The 27582-nt window shown below is 36.4% G+C and overlaps 1 protein-coding gene across 4 annotated transcripts in view; it reads left to right on the plus strand.

The window, feature by feature from the left end:
* Positions 1-26721, plus strand: part of MAPK6 (mitogen-activated protein kinase 6) — a 39119-nt gene extending 12398 nt beyond the window's left edge. For all 4 annotated transcript variants that reach the window (XM_045506248.2, XM_074366132.1, XM_010969506.3 and 1 more), the window contains exons 2-6: positions 14348-15531; positions 17105-17249; positions 19576-19740; positions 23253-23454; positions 24464-26721. In XM_045506248.2, coding sequence (XP_045362204.1) covers positions 14977-15531; positions 17105-17249; positions 19576-19740; positions 23253-23454; positions 24464-25565 — 2169 coding nt within the window. In that variant the 5' untranslated portion in view covers positions 14348-14976 and the 3' untranslated portion in view covers positions 25566-26721. The remainder of the gene's footprint in view (positions 1-14347; positions 15532-17104; positions 17250-19575; positions 19741-23252; positions 23455-24463) is intronic.
* The last annotated feature ends 861 nt before the right edge of the window (positions 26722-27582 follow it).

Consider the following 27582-nt stretch of genomic DNA (forward strand, 5'->3'; position numbering starts at 1 on the left):
TAATTGGACATGCCTTCTCTTTTCAACGTTGGGAGACTGAGATGGAAAGAATAATCTGACTAGAAGAATGTAGGGTCCAAACAGGGCTGGGCCCTGAAAGGGAACTGTCTCTCGAGTTCTTAGAAATGTCAGATTTTAACGTTTGAAATATAATTTCTAGTTGGGTGGGAGAAACTTTACATTTCTTTAAGGCTTAATTGTTCACACATGTTTATGAAGGGGTTGCTAAGTGCCAAGGAGCATAAGGTTCTTTCACATGTATGTCCTACATCACTTAATAAGAATTGCCTTATGAAACTTGTACAATTGCTTGTTGGTGTCCTAAATTCAGTAATTGTAGTCATCTAAGAAATATGCTAGTTTTGAGCAGGACATGTTTTAATCACCTAAGTATTACTATTCAGAAATAAGCTCTGGCAAGTGAAGAACTGCTTATAAAAACCTTTATATTTGAGCATATTTTGCAGTTATTATTTGCAAAATGGGACTAAAAATGTTTGCTACCTTTCTATGATTAAGAACGAATCCAGAGAAGATTGATGTGAAGATGAGTTAATTTTGTAATAGAAAAAGCATATGTTCTGATGACAAGTGTCGGTACTAAAAGTGTTGCAGCATTTTGCGTAAGTTAATTTAAGCATCGTGAGAGTTCATAACTGACAAAATAGTAAGGTTTGCTGACTCAGGGTACATTGCTGAAGGGGATGGGGTCGGGTAGGAGGAAGCTTAGAAGTGCTGCAAGTTTTGAGTTGGGTGATGACTCATCCTGCCCACGGACTGCTACGTGGCCCTTTTTTTTTTTATACGCTGTATTTTTTTAAATGATAGGCTAAAATGCTTCTGTCTACATTATAATTCTCATAGAGAAGCCACAGTTTTTCTAAAAAAAAATGGCTTCTTAAATTGCATTTTAAAAGGATATCATGTATCTCGCAGGTGGAATTTTGTAGTATTTGCTGGGAGGAAAGATAGAATTAATTTATGTCCTGTTTCTGCAATTAAATATTTGATACTAAAAAAATTTTTTAAATTGATACTAACAGCTCCTTAGTTATTATTGAGAGAGGTTTCTTATCAATTATTTACAAAGAATAGTACTTTTGTGGTGTGAATCAAAATTAACATTTTTTCCCATTGGTAATGTAAAAGTTATCTTTATAATGTATAGAAATTAGTTTAAATAAGTTGTAAAAGCACAGAAGTATTTAATCAGGTACAGCTCTGAACCTATGAGCATTTCATTCTGATGGAATTATATGTGGTGCTTTCTCTTGATCTGTAGGAATTTGCTGTTTTTGTAAAGACAGCTTGAAACAGGTATTATTATAGGCAGGATTTTTCATCAATCTTTTTCTAAGATAAGCTGAATGTACAGTTCCAAATTTAGGACTTTCGTTGAAATTTGGTAATAAAATATTTTGACTGATTGTAGAAAGCCATTTTTTATCAGGTTGGCATAAAATAAAATTAAGGAGGGGAAAAAAGATTGAGAACAGCAGTTTGTTTTAAAAGTAAGAAGAAAAAAACTTTCCACTCCCAAGTTTTTATTTGTATACTTATCTTCTCAAAATTATTTGAAGAGTTTTGTGGGCAGTAAAGTGTATTAATGTAAATTAAATCTTTGGAGAGATTTTAGAAGAACATTGCATGACTTATATAAAGGAACTTTAATAACATTTAATTCAAACTTTTAATTTCCTTCTAAAGGAAATAAAAAATATAAAAGGATTGTAGATTTTCAAAAGCATCCTGTCTCTTACAGGTTGAACATGTATTTCCAGTTTTTTTTTTTTAAGTGTAGGTAATTAGCCATCATGCTTACTTCAGAATTTGTAAACAAGGTGGACATCTTAGCCTGTCTTTTCTATGAGATTTTGCCTCATGAAACCATGAGCCTCACCACTGCTATCCAATTCCTTGTTTGCATTGCCCTCTTGAACTGTGTTACTCTAGGGCTGCTGTTAAAAGAAGATGCCTCAAAAGTGAATTCTTTGTAGCATTGTTGGCTCCTTCAGCCTGTTTTGTGAGTTGTTAATGTTACCCTAAGGCCTGCTAGGGGCATGGGGATTTTGGTTGGTTGTATTGCTCAGAGCCCTGACTGAGACTTTACAAAAACGATGTTCCTATAGTCAGTGACTTTTTCCTGGGAGTTGCTTTTCATGTGGAGCTAATGCATTTAAAGTTAATACTGGTGTGGGCTGAGTCTACCATTGGTTTTTTCTTCCATGAACTGCATATTTGGAAAATATAGTATACCCCTTTGTCTTACATACCTGTCAGCCTTTTAAAAAATCCATTTCTGAAAAGTTGTACAGAAGTTGAATGTTTATATAGCAAATTACATTTTCCCATTGATCTGCATTTAAATTTGATATGTCTTTTCATGGGAAAATAAACGGTATCACAGAAAATGTTTGTTAGAATCCTTATGTTTACTTCAGGGGAAGAAACTGCCTCTGCAGACTGAGAAATCTGTGTGCATTTAATTCTGTACAACCATAAAACTATAATATTAGTGTTTACGGAGGGTTCAGGACATTATCTTGCCCTAGGTACATCACTTGACAGCTCAGGAAACTAAGGCCCGGAGAGATCTAAAACCTTGGTACTAACAGTATGATTTCTGGACCAGCAGTATTAGCAGCATCTGAGAATTTGTTAGAAGTGCGGAATCTTAACCCCATCTCAAGACTTACTGAGTTAGAACCTACATTTTAACTAGATTCTTGGGTGATTGAAATGCACATTCATTTCTAGAAGCACTGCTAAGTGATGCATACACAGTTGCTCACCTGGTTAGTGACTGATCTGGAAAACTTAGGTCTTCTGAGTTGCTCTTTCCATTGGCCCTCTTGAAAAAAGTCAAAAGGAAAATTGAGAATCTAATGGCTGTCCAATAGAACTTTCTATGATGATTGAAATGTTCTATTCTGTGCCGTCCAATGAGATCACCACTAGCCACATGTAACTATTGAGCATTTGACAGGTGGCTAATGCACCTGCAGAACTGAATTTTTTAATTTAATTTTAATTTATACTTAAAGAGCTGTATGAAGTTAGTGGCTACTATATTGGACAGCACAGATTTAGATGATCTTTGCCTACACTACGTTTAAAGTCTAAGCTGTAATTTATAACTGATTAGGCATAATTCAATAATTTCCTTTTTCATTTACAAATTGGAAAGATGGTATGTTTGTTAACTACCTACTTTCCTAATATGCCCAGATATTATTTTAGTAATTATTATAAAGCAGTGCCAATTTTCTGGTTGATACTCCTGTGTTCAATAATGTTCAGTAATAATCTAGGTTGTAAGAATATACATTTTCCCATTTGTCTCAATAAAGATATTTTCACTTGGACTTTAAAAAAATAAAAATACCTGTTAAGTAAGTATTTCTTAATTATCTTGTGGATAGCATTGAGAGTTTTCTCCCCTGACCTAGTACCTCTAGGCTTTCTGGCACTTGGTGATAGCTGCCAGATTGAGCTGAAATGGCTTTTAATTGGTCTCTGCTTTCACTTGACCGTCTTCTTCAGTCCATTCTCCTCCCAGTAGCCAGAATCATCTTTTTAAAATGTAAGTGAAACCATGACAGTTGTCTGCTTAAAATCCTTCAGTAGCTTTCCTTTGCTCTTAGTTATAAAATTCAGAATCATACCTCATGTATTTGTTTCTATCTGTCCAGTGTTATCTGCACATCAGCCTCTGCTCCCTTTGCTCAGGATGCTGTCGCTACACTGGCATCTTTTCTTTTCCTCGAAAATACAAGTTCTGTCCTACTCTAGGTTGTATTTGCCTTTTCCTCTATTTGGAACGCTCTTATCCCATCTCTTAACAATGCTGGATTCTTCTGATCATTCAGATTTCAGCTCCTTAGATGGCCGTTTCCAAACCACCCAGTCATAGCACTTGGCCAAACCTGAAGTTATGTTACTAGTTTACTTGTTAGTCTTTTCTTACTAGAATGTAAACTCACTGGAAGCAGAACTTTAACTGTCTTACCTCCCCTGTACTATCAAACAATGCCTGACACATACCAAGTGCTCAATAAATTTTTGTGCACTGTACAAATTGTTTGATTCCCTTAAACTTCTAAAGGGAAAAAGTATGTTAAAGATTGCATTATAGTCATTGTAACATGTGATTCTGGGTTTTTGGCTTGCCAAGTACATTACTGATACCATTGTAAAAACTTAAATAGGATCTGAGCATTAGTGTTAATTTCCTAATTTTGATTACTATAGTTTGGTTATGCAGAAGAATGTCTTGTCTCTGAGAGTATACTGTACTATCAAAGGGTTGGGAGGGAATGTGTAATGTACTTGTCAGTAAGTTAACATTATTATTTGAGAGATGATCATGGGCTTTATTTACAACCTTGAGGTTCAAATCCTGGCTCTCACTGATGTGTGATTTTGAATGCATTATTTAAATTCTCTGAAGATCTTAAGACCCATTTTTCAATGCTGTTAGGATTAAATGTAAGAGTGGTATGCTTCACACATAATGCAGTCTTAATCAAGCTTGCTATTGTTCCTCTGTTCTTTTGAAATTCAAATATTAAAAAAATCCTGTTCTCGTGTTCAGTGCTGTGACTTCCTTTATAATATAAACAATTTTTTTCATTAATTACTTTTATAATAGCTGATAATGTAGGCTAAACGTGTACCAGATATGTTCTGTCTTCAAATTAGAACTTTGAGCCATATTCCATAATATAGTTTTTTAATATCCTAAAACTGTATAGTTTCAAAGTAGAAAGTAGAGCACTTCAAAATGATTTCAATTAAAATGTGTATTTAACTTGATTAACATGGTTAATTTCTGTTTTCTTAGGAAGTGCCAATGAATCTGTGGTATTTAAATATAATGTGTTAGTTTATATTGTTATTGATGTAAAAGCATACAAAAACTGCTTAGCAAAATAAATCATTACTTAAAATTGGTGGTTTATTTAGTTTTCTCTCGTTTTCCTTACCTTTACTCCCCATTGATGGACATGTTATTAGTAAGCATCAAGACCAAAAAAGGAAAAGGTATTTAAAGATAACCCATGAGCCTTTTATTATTTATCAGAGTCTGTTTTGAGTAATATAACTACTTCACTAACACTGCAAACCTTGCAGTTGCATGATTCAGTTTACCTCCTAGCATTTTGTGCCCTTGTATTTTACTTTTGCATGTGCTATAAACCCCACAATACATTAATACTTTTGCTTTAAGCAATCAGTAGTCTCTTAGGGACACTTAAACATGTGCATTGTTTTTTTGGTTGGTTTTTTAGGCTTTTTTATATTTTCCAGTTACTTTTTCTGCAGATCTGGGGTTCCATTTGGTGTCGTTTTCCTTCACCCTAACGAACATCTTTTAGCATTTTTTGTAGTGAAAGTGCTGGAGACAAATTATTTTTGCTTTTGTCTCTTTTATTTAATCAATTTCATCAATACTTTTATTTCATCTTGTATTTCCCTAGATTTAGAATTCTGGGTTGATAGTTTTTCTTTTGGCACTTGAAAGTTTGTGTTGTCTTCTGGCTTTCATTGTTTCCAATGATAAGTTAGCCATCGTTCCTATTATTTTTCCCTAGTATATACTTTTTCTTTTTTCCGTAGTTGCTTTTAAGATTTGGTCTCCCCACCCCACCCTGCCCCTACCTTTTTCAGCAGTTTAACTATGATGTGCCTAGGTATGGGTTTCTTTGTATTTATCCTGCCTGTGACTCATTGAGCTTCTGTGTCAGTGAGTTGATGTCTTTGATCAGTTTTGGAAAGTTTTGTCTATTATGTCATCACATACTTCTGCCCTGTCAGCTTTCTGAACCTTGATGTTCTCTACTTTGCAGCCTAGCTGCCAGCTCTTTGGATTGCTTAGACATTTTCTTTGCTTTCCAGTACCACCTCAGGTTTTCTTCACCTCATGTTATTGCCCATTTTCTTAGAAAGAATATCATCTGCCTTACTCAGAGTGCCTTGGAGAGGTTTATCTCACAATTCCTGTCTTGTCCTCCATCTACAGAGGACAGCTGTCTTGGACACAGTGGAGGCCCATATGGTTCATGAGATTTTCTCTCAGCTTTCTTGCCTTGCCCTCAGACTTGTGCAGTCAGTGAAGACCCATGGGGAAGAGTTGGCAGGTAGGGCTTGTAACTGGACTTCCTCTGAATTCTAATCCATCACCTGAATCCACATGCTGTCATTAAAGTTTGCTTATAAATTTGGCTGATTCTTCTTAATCTTATTAGTGGAAATTTCTTATTCTCTTACCACTTTGCCAGGAATAAGAATAACCATGGTCTCTTGTCTTATGAAGGGCTTTACATTATCTGGAATTTATTTAGAGTTCTTTGCATCATCAGCTTTCTGATGGGTATTTTAAAACCTACAATTTTGTGACTTAACTTAGTTTATCATGGTTTATAGGGTTGAGAGTAATGGTGTCTTGCCACTTTCTGCATTCCAATCAGAAGTGGAAATCTGGAACCTTTCATTAAACTTACAACGTTTTAGAGCTGGAAGAGACCATAGAAATTATGTAGTTTAGCTACATCATTTTCCTGATGAGGAACTGAGACATAGAAATGTGAGATGCTTTGATTGCACAGCTAATTTAGCCACAGATCCTGGACTAGACTTGCGATCTCTTTAGTTCATGCCTGTTTGTTTGTTTGTTTGTTTGTTTTTCTTTTATATGGGTTTAGTGAAACCAGGTAGGAATTTTTCAGCAGTGACAAACTGTAGTGCGAATGTGATAGGAAGCTTAACACTATTTTTTTTTATCTTGCAAGCTTTGTGCAGGACTAGAGAAAATGAGAAGTGAAAAGAGAGGAGAAAGGATATTCCAGATAAGTTATATGCCATTCTGAATTATTATTTTTTAAATTTCTAAATTTTATTGAAATATAGTCAGTTTACAGTGTTGTGTCAATTTCTGGTGTACAACATGTTTCAGTCATACATATATGCACATATATTCCTTTTCATCTTTTTTTTAAAAATTGGAAACTCTAATCAAGCATGTGGTTGTCTCCATTTGATGAGGGTCCAGAAATGTTTTGTGTGGCCTTGCACAATGTGGCCCTCTTCAGACCCTCACCAGGGTTAGTTAGCTCAAAAATGACAGCAGTTCTGTTTGATGTATAGTCTGGAAAGCTGTGGTGTGAGATGCCATAGACTCTACTAGGATGGACAAAGAACTGTAAAATCAGTAATGTCAAGGTCTTGCATATCTTCATGATACATACTTGATATCACATGGGCTAGTAAGCCGTTTTACAGAATCCTGCTCATCTGATTATATAGATACTATTTCAGTGGCACAGCCCCTCTCCACTACCTCAGCAAACAAACCAGGAGCTGTAATAAAGCTGAAGTGTTTTTGTTTCTTCAGTCTGAGTGGGTTGAAATCAATTGCTTTCTTCATGTGTTGGCAGACCTGTGTGTTCATCCTAGGGTGAGGCTCCTGGGGGAATGCCTGGAAAGGAAAGTACCATATCTAGGAGTCATCACTGTTGTTCCCACATGGTAGGTCAGGATGTGATCAGATTCTGAAAAAAAATTGAGGGCAAAGCTTGTCTTCTACAAAATGTGTTACTAGCAAGTAGTATATGTCATTTACATGAATCCATTCAGTAGTTTTTAAGGTGCCTACTAAGTACCAGATACTATGCTCAGAAAATGTCAGTAAAGATACTTAGTCCCAAACTTTTTATTTTTTAAAATAAAGCTACAACAAAGAGGAAGGGAATGGTGCCCAAGAAAATGAAAGTTAGAGGATTTGAAGATCAGATGAGATGAGCTTGGGGATGGATGGCAAAAGACAAGGCGAAGGGGAGAGTGCTATTAGGAAAGAGAAGAGAAAGAAAGCTTAGTGGGATGGGGGCAATCTACTACAGTGTTCTAAGAATATGTGCTTTATTAGACCAGATTTTTATTTATTTATTTATTTATTTATTTATTTATTTATTTATTTATTTATTTATTTAGACCTTTTCTGTACCTTAACATCTAAAGCAGTGCCTGACATCTGGTAAATACTCAGGGTTTTGTTGAATGAAAGTATAATTGGTGGGTGTAAGAACTGAAGCTGTTTTAGTCAAAGCTGTTCAAAACATCTCGGTTCTCCATGCTTCAGGGCCATGTTGGGATTTCATTTCCCTACTGCCTTGAAGTAGATGTGACCAGGTGACCTGCTTTGGTAAATAAAATGTGAATATAAGTGTGAATATAAGCTCATTTTTGGACAGAACCTTAGGCACTAGTGAGATATTCCCACATCTTTCCTTCTGGCAATGAAAGGGTTGGTAGCTACTTAAAGAGTTCAGGTAACAGCTCTGTTGAACTTGTTGCATGAAAAGGATTTAAAAGTGTTTTAGGTCACTGAGATTTGGGGGTTGTTATTGTAACACTGCCTAGACTATCCTGACTATTACAGAAATTTATATTCATTTTTGTTTGGGTGGAATCTTCAGATTTCCAAACACACTCGAAGAAGAAGGCTGCCCACATGTCTCCTGCTTATGTATTTGCTCCAGTGTTTCCTTACCGTTGGTTAGAAGAGGAGTTTTAGAAATGAGGGCTCAGGCAGGAGGAAGATAGGAGAGGGTTATTAAAATTATTTTAAAATTTCCAGCCATAAATTTGAGAAGGGATTGTGTTTAATATTTAGCGTATAGCAATTTCAATCACATTTCCCCCCATTCTGGGCATACGACCATAATAAGTGAGGAAAAAACCACTGAAGTAAAAGACTTGTACTGTGCTATCATGGATCATAGACTCTTAGAATTAGAAGAATCTTTAGAAATTCTTAGACTAGTTTATCTGGTCTGTGAAGTTCCAATATTCCAGTATGGGTACCTAGAGTAAATAGCAACTAGAAATGAACATCAAAATAAACATAATGACATTTATTTTATAATGGCTTTTTAAATGGTTGAAGTCCTTAATGTTAAAATGTATTTAGGCAAAGGTTCAGACAATTTAAGAACAGAAGTTAGGAGTAGAAGAATTTTTAAAAAACTGGATACTGTGTTAGAAGCTATGTCCATCTTTGAAAGTTTGTCTCCGAAGTTAACAGTACTTACTGATAGCAGGCAGAGCCTGTTAGGCTTTGGTGCTTAAGTGTTAAGGTCCTCCCTCCCACCCCAGGTTCCCAAGATCATTCGCTGACACAAGTTTGTACTTCGGGCCTCCCTGAGGTCTAAATCCTGAGAGGAGTCCCTGATAACTCTTAGGGCTACCCTGCATTAGGAGCAAGGGCTTTGCCAAGAATGTATATGAGCAAGCAGTTAAGCTGTAGCCTTTGGCCTTCTTTGCCCTAGAAACTTAGTAGCTTTGATGAGAGCTTGAGAATATGATCTTTGGAAAGGGTGAATTTGTTGTAACAATACCTCTCTGTGCCAGGGTTAGGAGACAGTCATAGGTGAATATAAGTAGAGCTCAACCTTTCCCTTCTCTCCAAAAGCAACTGGGTTTTGGCTGAGGAGATTTCAGGATGGGTGAATGCCAGTTAACTCAAATTACTCACTTGACCCTGGAGAAGAGCAAAATAGGCAAGAGCTGTTGGGGTGGGGGGAGGGGGGAAAGGCTGGGAGTGAGTGTGATCAGGCCAGATGACCCATGTCAGCATTTAACCTGAGAAGCAGCAGAGTGGGAGGTGAAAGAGAAAACCAGATAGGTAACCTTTACGTTTAAGGCCCTTACCTCAAACTTTGCACATCCAGACTCCCTTTCTGACACTGGCTGAGTTGTTCCTAGATAAGAAAGGAAAGAAAATCCAGTTTCTGTAGAATGTGGAGATGGGGCAGAGTGAAGTTATTCTACTGCCTTTTATTTCTCTCTGTTGCATTTTATAACTTTACTTCATATGCTTACACTTGACTCAGAGTACCTGCGTTTCTCTTGGTGTGGGGGTAGGCTGAGTAGCAGAAGGCAGGAGGCAATTTAGGGAAGAATGGAGAGCTTGAGGTGACAGAGGTAGTTAATGCATTTTCAGGGAACTGCCTTATGAATGTTGGAAGCTGGTACCCAGCCTGGGCTACGTAAAGAGCTTTTACTTCCATTTATGGTGGATCACTGAAAGAAGACCAAAGAGCCAATTTCATTCTTATAATTTTCTGCACTTTGTTTTATTTACCAAATTGTTGTTAAAAAGAAAACATTCACCCAGCTAAGTAAAACTTACCTAAGATCTCTCTCAAAGCAACACAGTTATCAGCACTGAGGTTGGTAGGAATGGGTAATTTTTGGTGGCAAAGAAATTGGAAAGATGGTAGAAAGGGTCATTTTTTAGTTACTATCCAGTCTTAGTTTTCCTTTTCTTCTCTTGAGGTATTTGGAAAGTGCAGAAGGAATATAGAACCCCAGATCTTTCCTGAGTCTAAGCCTTGAACTTTGCTTTTATGAAGTTAAACATGAATAATAGTGGAGAAATGGTATAAATGAGACGTTTCTATAGGTCATTGATGTAGATGGAGGATGCACTGACCAGTAATCTGCTAATCCATTTGAGTTGCACGTGTATTCTCTGATCAGGCTAAGGAGCTCCCTCCCTGATTGATGTGAAAGATGGAGGTGATTGGAGAGGTCAGGATTTGGAATATAACTGCCAAAAGGGCCAAGGTGATAAGGAAAAAGCTGTTTTCATGGTCACTAAGGGGGAGTATGGGAGACCTGTGTCTTTTTATGGCTTCCAGAGGCACACATCTTGACCTCTCTCATTAGGTTAAATCCCCCAGTGTCTAGGGTCTCATAGCTTCCTGTACCATCCTGTACCACTTGTCTCCTTGGCACCTGCTTTTTCCTATTGTTAGCTTACTATTTTTTGTCTCCAACCATACTGTAAACAAACTCCATAAGGGCAGTGCTCAAGTTCTTACTTACCGTGTTATCCCCAGTGCTTAGTATATTGACAAGTACGTAATATGTAATTATCAAATATTTGCTGAATGGAGCGGGAAACATTTACTGGATCCAGTTTATCATGCAGAGGTATAATATTACTTACAACTTACTGATTAAGGTGGGCTTACTTTCCAAGCTCCTAGGTGAAAAGGTGCTAAATAGCTTTTGCTGCAGTGGATACTGAAGGACTTTGAAGAGCACTACTCACAGAGCAATGAGGCAGATCACTGGGCAAGCACTGTTGTAAATAATAGGATCTCCCCCCACCCCCACAATTTTTTATTGGTACAATCCTCACTGTCTAGTAGAATTACAGTTTTATTGATACTACCTTTGGTTTGGTCTCATATTTCTTGTAAAATCTGCTCAAGGCTTTCAATATAGTCATCATCTGAATCTGTAATGAGGACTCTGCAGTTCTCAGCCTAGGCACAAGCTCCTACCCTCCCCAAGATGAATTTTTACCCGCTCTTTACCCCAGTAAGTTCTAACCAGTCATTGAGATTTCTGAAAGGGCATTCTTATCCTTACAGTTGTTTCTGGTCTATAGTGCTTCCTTGTCTCACTAACACTGAAAGGTCTTGAGTAGAGACCTCTCTTATAATCTGACTGTAATTCCTACTATCGTGTTATTCTCTCAGATAATAGTGGTGCGTTTTGGATAAAGTGTTATTTATTCTTGACTATGATTACTCTGTTAGTGAACTAGAAGCCTAAGGGAGTACTTAGAAGTTTTACTCTTCTTATGTCAAGTCTGTTAAACTGACATAAAAATGTACATTGATCAAAAACTTACAACTTGACTGAGCTTTAAGGAATTGTTTACATTAGGGCAAGGAAGCAGGTGTGAACAAACATTCTATTTCATGTGGAGACTAGAAATGTAAAATTTCAGAGATACTGGACAGCCTTTGGAAAATACTGATTTTTTTCTAGGATATTTGGTAGAGAACAGGAAATATCAAGATATATCCAAATAGAAAAAATTGGAGTTGGGGGAGGCATACATTATTAATTAAAGCCCTTTAAAAATCTGAAGCATTTTTTAACCCAAAAGTTTATTTGCAAACGTTAATTTAACTTTTAAATGTTTTACTACAAATAGACTAAGCTACAGAATTTTTAGGATTCTGCTTGTTTTTTGTTTTTGTTTTTGTTTTTCTGATTTCTGAGAAGCAGACGAAATAACATGCAGAAGAAACTATCTCTGTCATAGTAAAACAGAGCTATTAAGCTATTAACATTCCTCATGATGTTAAGTAGACACAAGAAATGCTCATATTTATTAAAAGAACTCATGGATTGTAAATATCAACTTTTATTAAATAAACTGTTGCCATAAGGATCATTTATCTATTTAGTCTCTGAGTTATTTGTATCAGTTTCTTGTTCACATTTTTTTTAATGTTCGTGGATTTCTGAGAATTGAAGATTTGCTCAAATTGAGGCAAATGCTGTTATCTTATTCAATTTTTTAGAGTCTTATATTTCTGCATGTGAAGTATGTAGGAATAAGAGTGAAGCAGGTAGGAAATAAAGGCAGATATCTGTGTTGTACAAATGCTTTGCGACTGCAAAAGAGCTGATGTGTTTGAGTCCTAACAGTTCTTAAGCCACACCTGAAGATGACTGAAAGTTCTTGTTTCTTCAGGTTCAGAATGAGCTGTTTTATTTCATAGTCTGATACAGTTTCTTCTTTCCTTAAAAGGATTAGCTCTTTGAACAAAGGACTATTGCAGCTGCCCTGCTTGCAATCCCTTCAGACCCATTCAGCAAATAACACTATATATATACTTATACCAGTTTTCAGTAGCAGGAAGCCTTTCCATTTAAGGGCTAGGCTGTATTACATGCTTATAGGTATATACATTTAAATGAGCTACTACCCTGGCCTAGTTTCCTCAGAAACAGGAGATGAACACTCTCCCTTAGTGGCTTTCAAGATGTAGCCCCTCCATCTACAACAGTTACTCCCACATAGCATCCCTAAGGCCCACCCACCTCCTTACTTCTTAGCTTTACTGCAATACCACCTTATCAGAGAGGCATTTCCTAACCACCCTCCCCATCCCCTGTCTCTGTTTTATTTCTCCACACCACTTACTGCCAGCTAACATCGATATGTTTTGCTTTTTTGTCTGCCTGTATTCCCCGACTATGTGAGCTCTCCGTATACATACCACCTAAATCTACAAGAGTCTAATGATTTGTCATACTTCTTTTTTAAAAGAAATAACACATTAAAGATACAGTGGAAACATACTGTGTAACCCTACCTTGATTCTTATCCCTTCCTTCATTCCTCAAGGTAACTATTATCATGAATTGTTATTTATCAACTTAATATTTTTTATACTTTTGCTACATATGTATGCCCCCTAAAGTAGCATTGTTTTGCATTTTTATCCACCTGATACACCTGGTTTCAGCATCCACATTTCTATCTGCAGTTTGCTTTTGAAATGTAGTGTATATTTGGTGATTTTGACATTTCTGTTCATTTTTACTATTATATAGTAAGTGGTTCACTATATGAATATAACTCATTCTCTTTTTGATGAAGGTTTAAGCTGTTTTTGATATTTTGCCATTATAAAAAAAATGAACATTTGTATGTTCATTTGCAAGCATTTCTTTAGGGAGTTTTCCTTGAAGAAAATGCCAAGTCATAGGTATGATATTTATTCACTTATGCATTTATGTATGCCAAATTGCTCTTTGATGTTCTGTTACTAATTTTAACTCCCACAAATACTGTATGAAAGTTCCTGTTTTTCCACATTCCTCCCCAAACTTGATAGGAACAGTTAAGACTCTTTTAAAATGTTTTTCCAATCTGAAATGTTTTCTTTATGAAGTAATTTGATTTTTCTGATTATCAGTGAGGTCAAACATCTTTTCATAGGTTTCATTCATAGGTTTATTCACTGTTTAAGTTCACTTCTTTGTAAATTTAAGGACATGTGCTTGGCATATTTCTTACTTGTACAGCTAGATTTTTGTTCATGAGATACTGACAGGCAGAGTTCATCAGTAAGCATGTTCTTTAACGAACTAACACATCGCAGGCTTATAATTTTTTGAGACATGTTACTAATGTTTTACCCCTCAAAAAATTCTAAAGAATTCTGTAAAAATATTATGAACCTTCCTTTGCACCTTGACATTTAAGAAATTATACAACCTAGTGACCTAAATAATATAAAGAATCTAGTGTGGTAGGCTCTGAAATCTGAGCCAATACATGCGAATTGCTTACAACATGGATAGCTATTTTTGATTGAGGGTGGTCTTTCCATTTAGTGACTATAAATAAATAAGTTTAATGTACCCGTAGTAGCCTATAGCTAAATGCCCAGTTTGTGTCATTTTACAAAGTTGTGTAAAAGAGCATTTCCTACAGTGGTGATTCTTTGCCTTCTTTTTTCTCATCCCCCAGGTTGTATCAGAGTAAGATGGACGGTAGCTTTGATTGTGATTGTGGTGAGCTGGAGCCACCTGATCACTAACAAAAGACATCTGTTAACCAACAGCCGCCAGGGCTTCCTGTTGAAATATACAGCAACAAAGGAAAAGAAGCAAAACGGAAATAGTGCTTACCAGCACCTTAGAATGATGCTGCTCAGGACCAGTCCAACACTGAATGTATCTGCACTGTGAGGAGAATGTTCATAGAAGCCTGTTGTGTGCATATTTATTCACATTTTTGTTAAATGTTAAATCCTTCAGCACAGTAAATCTGAGTGCATAGTATGTCATTTCATTCCGTTTGGGTTTCTTGAGTGTTTTCTTTAAATGTCTGCAGAGTTGCTGCCCCTTTCTTGAACTATGAGTACTGCAATCTTTTTAATTCTCAGTATGAGTAGAGCTTTTTGAGCTTTAATTCTAAGGGGAACTCAACGGGCCTGGTTGGCATATGCAATGAACGTCAAGAAACCATCTTGCTGTGGAAGCAAAATTATTTTTCTTCTCCCTTTTTGAAAGATCTTTCCTTTTGATGCCAGTTTTCTTGCTTGTTTACACAAGTTCAACAATTCGAAAGGAAAAGGCAATAGTAAGGGTTTCAAAATGGCAGAGAAATTTGAAAGTCTCATGAACATTCATGGTTTTGATCTAGGCTCTAGGTATATGGACTTAAAACCATTGGGTTGTGGAGGCAATGGCTTGGTTTTTTCTGCTGTAGACAATGACTGTGACAAAAGAGTAGCCATCAAGAAAATTGTCCTTACTGATCCCCAGAGTGTCAAACATGCTCTACGTGAAATCAAAATTATTAGAAGACTCGACCATGATAACATTGTGAAGGTGTTTGAAATTCTTGGTCCTAGTGGAAGCCAGTTAACAGATGATGTGGGCTCTCTTACCGAACTGAACAGTGTTTACATTGTTCAGGAGTACATGGAGACAGACTTGGCTAATGTGCTGGAGCAGGGCCCTTTACTGGAAGAGCATGCCAGGCTTTTCATGTATCAGCTGCTACGTGGGCTCAAATACATTCACTCAGCAAACGTACTGCACAGAGATCTCAAACCAGCTAATCTTTTCATTAATACTGAAGACTTGGTGCTGAAGATAGGTGACTTTGGTCTTGCACGGATCATGGATCCCCATTATTCCCATAAGGTACGTGGAAAGTCAGCTGAGGCAGACCTTTAAACTGATACACATTAGGGGTAGGTATTTATATTTCCTTTATGTGTTGTGGCAGAATTTTTAGTTAATTGTATTAAGTTTTACATAGTACCTTTTTTTCATTCACAATCTCTCTGTGTTTAAAATGAAGGTGGAGTGGGAGCCTGATTAAATACAAATTCCTAAAACTGTATGCTTCTTTATTATGACTGAAATTCTCCCTTATGTAAAAGTAGGGAAAGGGAGGGTATAGCTCAAAGGTAGGGTGTGTGCTTAGCATGCAAAAGGTCCTGGATTCAATTCCTAGCACCTCCATTAGAATGAATGAACGAACAAACAAACAAACCTAACCACCACCCCCCCCAAATAAAATTTTAAAAAAGTAGGTTATATTCTTACTTGTTTAGAGCAGAAAGTGGTACTCTCTGAAGGTAATAGGGGATTCTGTTTATACTTTTATGCCTTTTTTATGTCCATTTGAATTATTGTGTTATGCCTTGTTTAGGCAAACTTAATTTAGTTTGAAGTCTTATTTGCATAAAGATAAAATAGGCAAGAAGGATAGCCAAAAGGATTCATAGTAAGTTTGCCTTACGTAACAGCTTGCCTTTGTATAAGGAGTTACTAGTATTTTCTGAGCCGAACTCTGGTCTTTTCGTTTTCAGATGAAATCATATGTGAGTCCGTGATGTTTAAAATATAAAAATGGAGCTGCTTTGGTTGTAAATCATCTCTAGGAGCTGTGCTTGCTTGGCTTCCCATGGCACATGTCTGAAACAAATCTTTTCATTCACATGTATCATCTCGGATTGAATATAACAATATTTTTAAAAACTACCTTAGAAACTGAGTACCAAAATTAAATAGATGATCACGTCCTTTTTATGGATAGCAGTAAAGTATTGTGGATAGAACACTGAACTAGGAGTTATAGTATCTAAAATTGAGTTCCGTCTCTATATCCAACTAAGCTATCTGACCTTGAGCAGATTCCCTAATCTCAGTGTTAATATCTACTGTCACAATCTCGCAATTTTGAGGATGAAATAAGGCAGTATATGTATAACTGTTTTTGTCAAATACTTCATAAATGTAAAGTAGTAAAACTGATTAGGAATGGAGTATGTAGTAAAGCCAAGTCCCCTGGGTTGTCAGTTAGGAGGCTGGCGCTGCTTTGTGAATAGTACCTCTTACCTTTCTCTTATTGATTTAAAGCATACCTGCTCCTTAATTAATTTGAGACTGGAAGTGAAAAATAAATCCTTTTCTGAAACATGTTTTAAATATGTGGTCTAGAGTTAACACTAAATCCTTACAGTATACTTTGGTCAACAGACTTCATATGAACATCATTTTATACATGGTACATTCTAAGGGGAGTTGAACCTCCATTCGGCCCCAGAAGTACCAAGAGCCTTGAAAATAGGCATAGAAACCAACACTATTAGTGGTTTTAGGATTTCACAATTATGGCTTGTTTTTAGACTAAGGATTCTTTCTTGAATCAAGTTCTATGTAATGTTATTCAGCTAAAGTAAAAAGTATATTTTTGTTTCTTTTTCAGGGTCATCTTTCTGAAGGATTGGTTACTAAATGGTACAGATCTCCACGTCTTTTACTTTCTCCTAATAATTATACTAAAGCCATTGACATGTGGGCTGCAGGCTGCATCTTTGCTGAAATGCTGACTGGTAAAACCCTCTTCGCAGGTAAGAAATTTTAAAATATGTGGGGGAAAAATTATCCCAGAGAGAAGTGATTTTGCATGTTATCTATGGAGCAAGATATATATATAAGATTTAAAACAATTTATTGTAGTCTAGAATATTAAAATGAAAAGATAAAATGGTATTTTTAATATTTAAAAATTGAGAAATCTTATTGACATATTCACTGAATTGCTCTCTCAATGAATGTAGTCAAAATTCTAGTGTTCTTTTGTATTTATCTTATTTCTTAAACATAAGTTTGTATATTGTAGACCCATAATACTTGTTAGTTATCTGTGTTAAGTGATACCCAAGTGGCCTGGTTCTGTCAGAGTTTGTCACTTCCTGGTGAAATTTTTTAGCTGTTGTTGAAAATGTAATAATTCTTTCTTTGTCCCTTGTCAATCCTGTTGCTTGAACTGCCATATCCTGTTGCCTGACTCCTGGGACGTTTTAGAAACAACCAATTTTTTTTGCTGCATTTGGTGCTATGAGGGAGTCTAAAGAAGTATGAGAGAGAGAATTTAGTTAAGATGGATTTAAAAAAAAACCCTCTAAATAACAATTTTTTTTATCTTAAAACCCTTGCAAACTTTAAACATTTAACTAAAGGAAATTGTTTGTGAAATGATTTGAAAAAGTTCCAGTTGTAGTTCCCTTCTGAAGCCTTTTGGGTAGGTTTGTGAGCCATTCAGTAGAAGCAGCATGAGGGAGAGCCAAGTGTTTTATTATTACAGACCTCAAATTAACAGCAATAAAAGGCAAGGGCTAAGCATTCATTGGTAATCTGTGTATTTTTAACCTGTAGTAAATGTTCTGGCCTTAAATTTTGTCTTACTTAGTAACTCCACTTGGATGTCTAATTACATCTGAAATTTAACCTACCCCAAACTGAACTCCTGATATTTCTCCTGCATGCTTTCTCTTTATGCTGTCTTCCTCATCTTAGTAAACCAGATCCACTTAGTTGCTCAGGCCAGAATCTTGGCATCTTCCATTTCTCTGGTATAAATCTTGCAGAGTCTTTCTGCAAAATATATCCTGAATCTAACCGCTTGTTAGTATCTCTGTCCCTGCCTCTCTCCTCTTCTCAGTTCAGTAAACCATTATACCTCTCCTGGTTTCTTGTACGACCTTCTAACTGGCTTTCCTGCTTACCTTTGCTGTCTGTGGTCTAGTTACCACATAGCAGCCATAGTAGTTCTCTGAAAACATTAATCAGATTATGTCATTTCTCTGTTCAAAACTCTAATGGCTTCTTATCAAATTCAGGATAAAGCAAACCCTTTGTGTTCGGGTGCCACTCTGATCTCATCTCCTGTCTCTTCCCCAAGCCACTTTACCTCAGCTACACTTGCCCAATTATTGTTTCTTGGACACACCAAGCCCCTTCTCTCCTCTTGGCCTTTGGGCCTTTTCTCATCTTCCTGGAACTCCCTTCCTCCATGTAAATGTGTGATGTGTTCCCTAACTTCCTTAATTTTCAGCTTCTCAGTGAGGCTTTTCTTGGTGATCCTCTGTAAACTAACAACCCTACCCCCAGCATGCTCTCTCTCCCTCTTAGCTTTTTTTCTTCACAGTATTTGTCACCATTTGACATAAATGTTTGCAGTTACTGTCTTCCTCCACTAGATTGTGAGCTCCATCAATTGGGAACTTGGTCTATTTTGTTTTTTCACAGCTGTATTCTAAAGTGCCTTGCCCATAGTAGGCACTCCAAAAATTTGAATGTTGAATGAATTTCTAGAAATCAGTAGAAAAGTAAACTGAACAGTTTTTTCTAAAGTTTAGTTGCCCATTTAGCTTAAAATTTCCCTTTTATTTCTTTAATAGTGGTCCTGAAATGTTAACTGAGCCTAACACATACCTATAAAACTGTTTCACAAATCAAGTCCAAGCCTCTATTTTATTGATTGTGAAATCAACTCATCACCATGTTGAGTATTCTCAAATTTATAGTGAGTTAATTAGTGGTACAGTTAAGACTAGTATCCAGGTCTTTTGAATCCCAATTAATTGTTTTTTTCACTACTTTTGTGGTACCTTAATATGAGGCCAGACTACAAGTCAGTTTCTTATGGAAACAAAGCAGCTGAAACTAAACATATCAGTGAGCAGAAATTGAAATAGATACGCTTTTTGAGCTGATTGAAGGTATTCAAAGCAATGAAATCTGCTGATTAATGATTCAGTTAAAACTATATTCCCCCCAGCAGTCGTTACAATATTTATCTTCCTTAGCTTTAGAGTGTTTATTGCCAAATAAGTAAGCATTGAGAAATGTGTTTATTTATGTTGTATTTGGTGTTTTTTTAATCTAACTCAGGTGCACATGAACTTGAACAAATGCAGCTGATTTTAGAATCTATTCCTGTTGTACATGAGGAAGATCGTCAGGAGCTTCTCAGCGTAATTCCAGTTTACATTAGAAATGACATGACTGAGCCACACAAACCTTTAACTCAGCTGCTTCCAGGAATTAGTCGAGAAGGTATTGTGACTTAGGAGTAACCATCATGTAATGGTGTGTTTGTGTGTAAGTGGGATCTGTGTAGGGAAGCTTTAGCTTTTTACCCTTTATATGCAGCATTCTCCCAAATAGTCTTCAGACCCTTAAGTCATGCCTAAAGCTTCAGATTTTGCATTCCCTTTTCTGGCCTGGCATTTAGGCTGGGATCTGTGTCTTTGCTCTGAATAATTTTCCAGATTCTAGAAATTATACCTCTCCCTCCTGGTTCTAACTCCATCTACTTTTCCAGCTTACACCTCTGATTGTCTACTATAGGTAAGCGTATTGAATCACTGGCTCTCACTAAGCTAGAATGGGGTTCTGTGGGGGTTATATGGTAAGTGTGGGTATGAATACGAACGTGATTTAGATATGAAAGAGTGAATTGAATGAGGGAAAATCGAAGGTTTCAGGGCAAGGAAGAGGTGGAAGAAAGATCGAAACTCCACATGAGCAAACTTGTTAACATAAAAGTTTGAGGATTGGTATTAGGGATATTAGGTGCTAAATGTGAGAGTTTGTGCAAACTTGAAAGTAGTAGGAACTTGGAGAGGAGAGGGTATAGGTCAAATGGTAGAGTGCATATTTAGCATGCACAAGGTCCTGGGTTCAGTCCCCAGTACTGCCTCTAAAAATAAATACACCTAATTACCTCCACCCCCCAAAAAAACTTAAAAAATGAAAAAAAGAGAGTAAAAACTCAGTTGACCATTAAAGCAGATAATTTCATATCTCAAAATAGACATATCTTTAGGACTTCTTGATACAAATAAGATACAAAAGTAACTCTTGTAGTAGTTATCTGTAATAAGATGACATTTTTTTTTTTTTAGAAGAAGAGCAATAGCCATGAAAAATATCTTTCTTAAAAGTTGATTGTGTCTTATATCTTTAGGAATTCTACTGTATTTAGCTACATCCCTGCCAGGATTGTATGGTTCTTTCATGAATCACAAAGTTAGGGGTATTTAGTTTCCTAAACATTTTAAACCTTTTCTCTTATTTATACATACATTATTTGCATCACCCACTCTTTTCATTGTACATGGTGCAGGTTAGTGTATATCTAAATATTTTAAAGTAGCAAGTGTTTTGAGAAATAGGTACTGAATGGCAAAACCGTGATGACATTATCTTTTTATTCCCCCCTCACATATGCCGGGAACTCATATAGTGAATGCCTAAATGAAAAGGAAGCAACTGTTTAATTTCAACCAGTTTTGCAAGCTTCCTTCTCAGTAGGTCTCCGTTTCTAACCAGTCTTTTGGACTATCTTCACAATCAGTGAATATGCTGATGGCTTTCTTGCTCCTAACCTTGTAGCCACTGTCATGACATCCCTTTTCATAACTGAACAGTAGTCACATAGCACTTGACTATACCTCAGAGCATCTGTGGGAGCTCTTTAAAAATGCAGATTATTAAATCAGAATCTAGAGGTGGGATGGGGAGGACCCTCTACAGGTATGACCCTGCTCAGCCAAGTTGAGAGTGCTCAGGGATAACCTGGTTGGCTTTGGAGTCGATGTCACCGTTGCTGGGTCTTATCAAAAGAGGCAAGCTAGTGATAGAGGACATTGCTGTTGAGGGATTTGTGATCTGGTTACACTGAATTGTCTTTTTCTCTACCCTCATTGGGGTGAGGACCATGACTTAGTCATCTGGGAGCCAATCCAGATATTTGGCTGATGGCTGGGATTTGTTCATAATGTGTTGAATGAATGTCTTTGGTAATAGACTCATTAAATTAACCATTGAGCAAAGATCCTTGGTGTTCACAGGCAGCAGAACTGTGCTCACATGCAAGTGAAATGCAGATGTTTAAAGTTCCTGAGACTAAAGATTTATTACATAGATCTGCTCTACACCAATTTCTTAATCAATTAATGGAGATACTGGGGGATTGAACCCAGAAACTCATGCATGCTAGGCGTGCACTCTACCACTGTGCTATACCACCCTCCCCACCCCCACCCCCCAACACCAATTTCTTCTTGATAAACAGTGTAGTTTTATTTTTGGGCAGAGTACCTTCTGAGGCAAAGAATAATACATGTTGTTTTCTCACATTCTATTCATGATCTTCAGAAGGAGAAAGCAAACAAGATTAAGTACATATGAATTAACACATTAAGACTCCTAGGAACCCTACTCTGGTTAGTGTCTTTAGATGAATACCCTTTTTTTTAAAAAAAAATTCCCTCCGTGCTTTTCATCCTCCCTTTCTCTATAGTTTACCACTTATTTCCGTATCTTAGCATACTTCGGTGCCATTGTAGTAAATAGACCAATTTCCTCTAGAGCAGTGCTGTCCAGTAGAATTTTCAGCAATGATGGAGATGTTCTATATTTGCATATACTTGGGAGCTCAGCCTGACTACTTTCTTTATTACCTTTGCCTTTTTCTACCTGCTGCCTACAGTGTCCAAATGTTAGGGATTTTAGAGGAAATTCCTCTTGTGTAACTAGATATGTATCCTCCGTCCCTCTGAGAATTGTGATTGTGCTGGGTCAGCCATCCATAACTGTGCCTTAGACCAGGGCCCATGTGTCTCAAGGCAAGAGATACTCTAAGACTGACACTTTTGCAGGAGAACCAAGAACAGCTTGATACATAATGAAATGACTTCCTAGATTGGGGTAGTATAATCGGAGTGGGAAAAGGGGGAGCAAAGGAAGGAACCTCAGCCCTGGGACACTGACAGGTATGAATAACAGTGAGCTTTGGGTTTCTTCTCTTTATTACTTTACTGGACTGATTTGAGGATTGAATGAGATAATGTATGTCAAAGCACTTTGTAAAATATAAATGGCTATAAAAATGTCAGCTATTCTTCATGTTAATAAGATATTGGGAATTGAGAATAGGGTCTTTCTAGAGTACAGATTGTTTTAGAGAGAAAGGCTAGCTAGCTTTTCCTTTGAGACAGAAAGTAAGGATAAATAGATGTGTGACAGACCATAGTGAAGAAATAGGGATTGAGATAAACGTGAAGTGGGTTTATCTGTTGAGAATGATACAGAAGGTTGAGAGCACAGATAGATGGTGTGGAACATTGCTGAGCAATAGCAAAGGCCAAATGGAAATTCCACAGTATGAATTTGTAGTGAGCCAGATAGACATGCGATTTTGCATCTAGCTTCATTCATTCATGAATACATTCATCTGTATTCTATGGCTAGGGAACAGAGAAAGTGGAAGGTGGAAATGATTCAGAGTTGAAGATTGGCATACAAGTATGTGGTGGTGTGGTGGTGTAGGGCTGGTGACACTGTGCCAGTGTAGTTCAGGCTGGGTAAGGAGCTTAGCCTGAAAGAATATTTACAAAGTGTGTTGGACACATCGTCTTTTCTTTTTAATCTACAAATCAAGCAAACTAGTTTTATTTCTCTGACACATTTAACTTACTTTTTAATTGTATAATCCCCTTTTTCCCTTTATGGGTTGGTGGACCTCTGGTACAGTTAAGGTGTTTTGTTTCTCTCTTTTGCAGCACTGGATTTCCTGGAACAAATTTTGACATTTAGCCCCATGGATCGGTTGACAGCAGAAGAAGCGCTTTCCCATCCTTACATGAGCATTTATTCTTTTCCAATGGATGAGCCAATTTCAAGTCATCCTTTTCATATTGAAGATGAAGTTGATGATATTTTGCTTATGGATGAAACTCATAGTCACATTTATAACTGGGAAAGGTAACTTGATCCTAAGTTAGAAAAATATTTTATTTTCAATAATCCATAATGTGAGTTTTATTTTTAAATTGTTTGTGGTAAGATAATATAGAAGTCTTAAAAATTTAGTAATGGTTATTTTGAATTTCTGCTAAACTTACTGCTATCTTTGAATAGCCTTTATGTAATTTAACTATTTAATAGTTACTGCTTAGGATATACATAATGGGAAAAGTTAAATGCTACTTTGAAACAAGAAGTAGTTAATGTTGAAATTTGTTTACTTGTTGCATTTTCTACTCCTCAAACATTGAGGTATTTGAGAGTTTGTTTACATACATCTGCCAACCAGTTATTTTTTTTTCTCAGTATGAACATTCCTACCATCTGTGTATAGTTCTTTCTTCACATGCCCAGATGTCTTCCAGTCTCCACATTTTCTATCATACTTAGTTAAGTCATCCAGTCTCTTCTATTTCCTCCTCCCCAACTCCCAGTGTTTTCATGTGTGTCTCAGTCTGCCTCTGCTTTGGGCATGGTGTGGTCACCTTGCTGTAATGTGTCAGTAAGAGGATACCACATTCAGTAGCACATATATATGGAGAGTGGGTTTTTTTGTTTTTGTTTTTGTTTTGTTTTGTTTTTCTCTTCATGCTGAGTTCCAGCAAGCTTTCTTCTAGTTTGCCTTACTACCAGTAAAGTGAAAATCTGTAAGACACCTGATTGAGATTAGAGATCTGCATTTTATGGCCAGTGTTGAAATTGAACTATTAGACATGCCAGCCATTCAGATGTTTACGTGTAGTTTGTGTACTTATATACTACATTGGTAATTACCGAATATTGCTTCGTACTGCTTTCTATAGTAACAGAGCTTACCTATCCATTAAGATTATAAGTTCCTGGAGGAAAGCTCATAACTTACACTCTCATAGACCTAATGAGCACGGTGCTTTGACCTAAAAGGCGCTCAGTGAATTTGAAAGTGAAATCACCTAGACTAATACTAATGTATAATTTTTTTTTTCAGGTACCATGACTGTCAGTTTTCAGAGCATGATTGGCCTATACATAATAACTTTGACATTGATGAAGTTCAGCTTGACCCAAGAGCTCTGTCTGATGTCACTGATGAAGAAGAAGTACAAGTTGATCCTCGAAAATATTTGGATGGAGATCGTGAAAAGTATTTGGAGGATCCTGCTTTTGACACCAATTACTCTACTGAGCCTTGTTGGCAGTACCCAGATCATCATGAAAACAAATATTGTGATCTGGAGTGTAGCCATACTTGTAACTACAAAATGAGGTCGTCATCATATTTAGATAACTTAGTTTGGAGAGAGAGTGAAGTTAATCATTACTATGAACCCAAGCTTATTATAGATCTTTCCAATTGGAAGGAACAAAGCAAAGAAAAATCTGATAAGAGAGGCAAGTCAAAATGTGAAAGGAATGGGTTGGTTAAAGCCCAGATAGCTCTGGAGGAAGCATCACAGCAACTGACTGAAAAAGAAAGGGAAAAGAATCAGGGGTTTGACTTTGATTCCTTTATTGCAGGAACTATTCAGCTTAGCTCACAACATGAGCCTACTGATGTTGTTGACAAATTAAATGACTTGAATAGCTCAGTGTCCCAACTAGAATTGAAAAGTTTGATATCAAAGTCAGTAAGCCGAGAAAAACAGGAAAAAGGAATGGCGAATTTGGCTCAGTTAGGAGCCCTGTACCAGTCTTCTTGGGATAGCCAGTTTGTGGGTGGTAGGGAGGACTGTTTTCTTATAAATCAGTTTTGTTGTGAGGTAAGGAAGGATGAGCAAATTGAAAAAGAAAACACTTACACCAGTTACTTGGACAAGTTCTTTAGCAGGAAAGAAGATACTGAGATGCTAGAAACTGAGCCGGTAGAGGATGGGAAGCTTGGGGAGAGAGGAAATGAGGAAGGATTTCTGAACAACAGTGGGGAGTTCCTCTTTAACAAGCAGCTTGAATCCATAGGCATCCCGCAGTTTCACAGTCCAGTTGGGTCACCACTTAAGTCGATACAGGCCACATTAACACCTTCTGCTATGAAATCTTCCCCTCAGATTCCTCATAAAACATATAGCAGCATTCTGAAACATCTGAACTAAAACACTCAGCAGACATTTCTCTTTGTATTCTTCATGAAATGTGTTTTGTCTTTTTTATTACTAGTGTTTTAAGTCATTTTTTACTTGAATCAGATGGTGTCATTTAGAAAGGATTTTATTCTTGGTTTTTAAAATCCAGACTTTTTTTCCTACATGTGAGATGGTTTTCATTTTAACTGGCATGTCGTTTGCACACAAAAATAAAGATTAGAGCAAAATAATGCAATGCAGGAGAAGACGAAAGAAATGCACTAAGACAAGTAAAAATACATTCTCTCATAGAACAATGATCTGTTTTACAGGAAACAAAAATCTTGCCTTGAAATTTACACAGTGAGACTGTACATAATTGCATGAAAATATCTATTTTTTTCCTAAAACATTTTTCATTCATGAGTATTTTCAAGTTTTTCATACTGTACACATTTCTTAAAAACACATGATACCAGCAGCAACTGAAAATGAATGCCGAATTTGGTACACATGTGTTATCTACCTCAAGGTAACAGAAGTATGTGGCGAAACATATACCACCCATAGTGCTTCACAGTATGCACTTCTATTTAGCCAGCGTTTAATGTAGTAAACTATTCTTAATAAGATTCACTCACCGTTTATAAATGTCCTGGTATGCATTCTTTATAGTGAAGTGTTACTACATCACATCTTATTTATTTTAGCAAATCAGTATATTTTCTGTATTTAATTATAAAATGTTAACTTAGTTTTTGAAATTTATTTGCAAATACACTTTTTCCATTTGGCACTATGGTTTGTTGCCTACTTAGCTGAATATATAATGTCAGCTTATCCTAAGGCTGTCCACGTACTTAATTTACTTAAGTATTCATTTTAAGTAAAGCGCTCACTGTGTATAGGAATTTGTATTTTGGAGGTGCTTGATCTATCTACAAAGAAAAATTAGGAATTACTTTATTATAAAATGCTCCTAGAAGTCTTAATTGTGCTTATTTTTAAAAAAAAAAAAAACAAACCTGTAATGTTAGACTTGTGTGCATGGAAGTAATTAAGGTACATCATTATTGTAGTTTAAAAGTTGTACATGATAAGACATATTTTGTTTTTACTGTATGTTTTTACTGAATGATCTATTCCTCATCCCAAGGCAAGCATGAATAAAATTAGGTTAAATGTAGCATGTGGCATTGCAGTTTCTTAGAATTTGTTTCATCTATTTTATTGAGTACCGTCTGTATCTTTGATTATCCTGTTTGAAGGGAAAAAAAGGACAAATAAAATATGGCCAGCAAATATGGCTCCTGTTTAACTCTTTAGGTAATGAAAACTACCTGCTGGAATGAAGAGCACTAGCAGAATCTTACCTAGTTCCACTTTCCAGCGTCTTTAAATTGTGGCTATAGTTTAAACTACATTAGGCTAAAAGTCTTAAAAGAAGAAAAGTCTCTTTACACAAAAATCTCGTGTTGACTTAACTTCACACATTAAAATGAAATAAACCTTTATAGATTTCAAAACTGTTACGTAAGATTTGTGTGGAAACTTTGAACTTTGCAGTTGGAGGAACCTCCTTTAAATGTATTACGATAGATCATCTTTTCTTTGTTCAAGAACTTACTCATCTATCCAGATATTCTTCCTTAACCTCACTTTTCTGTTTGTCTTCCATTCCTGTTTTGAACATAGTTCTCTTAATATCTGGACTTCTTCTCACTGACCTATTTATTGCTTTCATCTGGATTCACAAATGTGTTTAAAATGCAGATATTTTCTGGATGAATATCATTGTCACATGTGAATTTAAATATATACTCAAGTTACCTTAAAAAGGCAAGCTCTTGTGAAGCTTTCAGTTTTTCACCGTTTGGTATGATGTTAGCTGTGGATTTTCACATGTAGCTTTATTATGTTGAAGTAATTTCCTTCTGTTCCTATTTTGTTGAAAGTTTTTCAAATCATGAATAGGTGTTGAATTTTGTCAAGTGCTTTTTCTCTATCAAATGAGATAATCATGGGTTTTGTCCTCCATCCTGATAAT

Source organism: Camelus bactrianus, chromosome 6 (assembly GCF_048773025.1).
Source record: "Camelus bactrianus isolate YW-2024 breed Bactrian camel chromosome 6, ASM4877302v1, whole genome shotgun sequence".
Lineage (NCBI taxonomy): Eukaryota > Metazoa > Chordata > Mammalia > Artiodactyla > Camelidae > Camelus > Camelus bactrianus.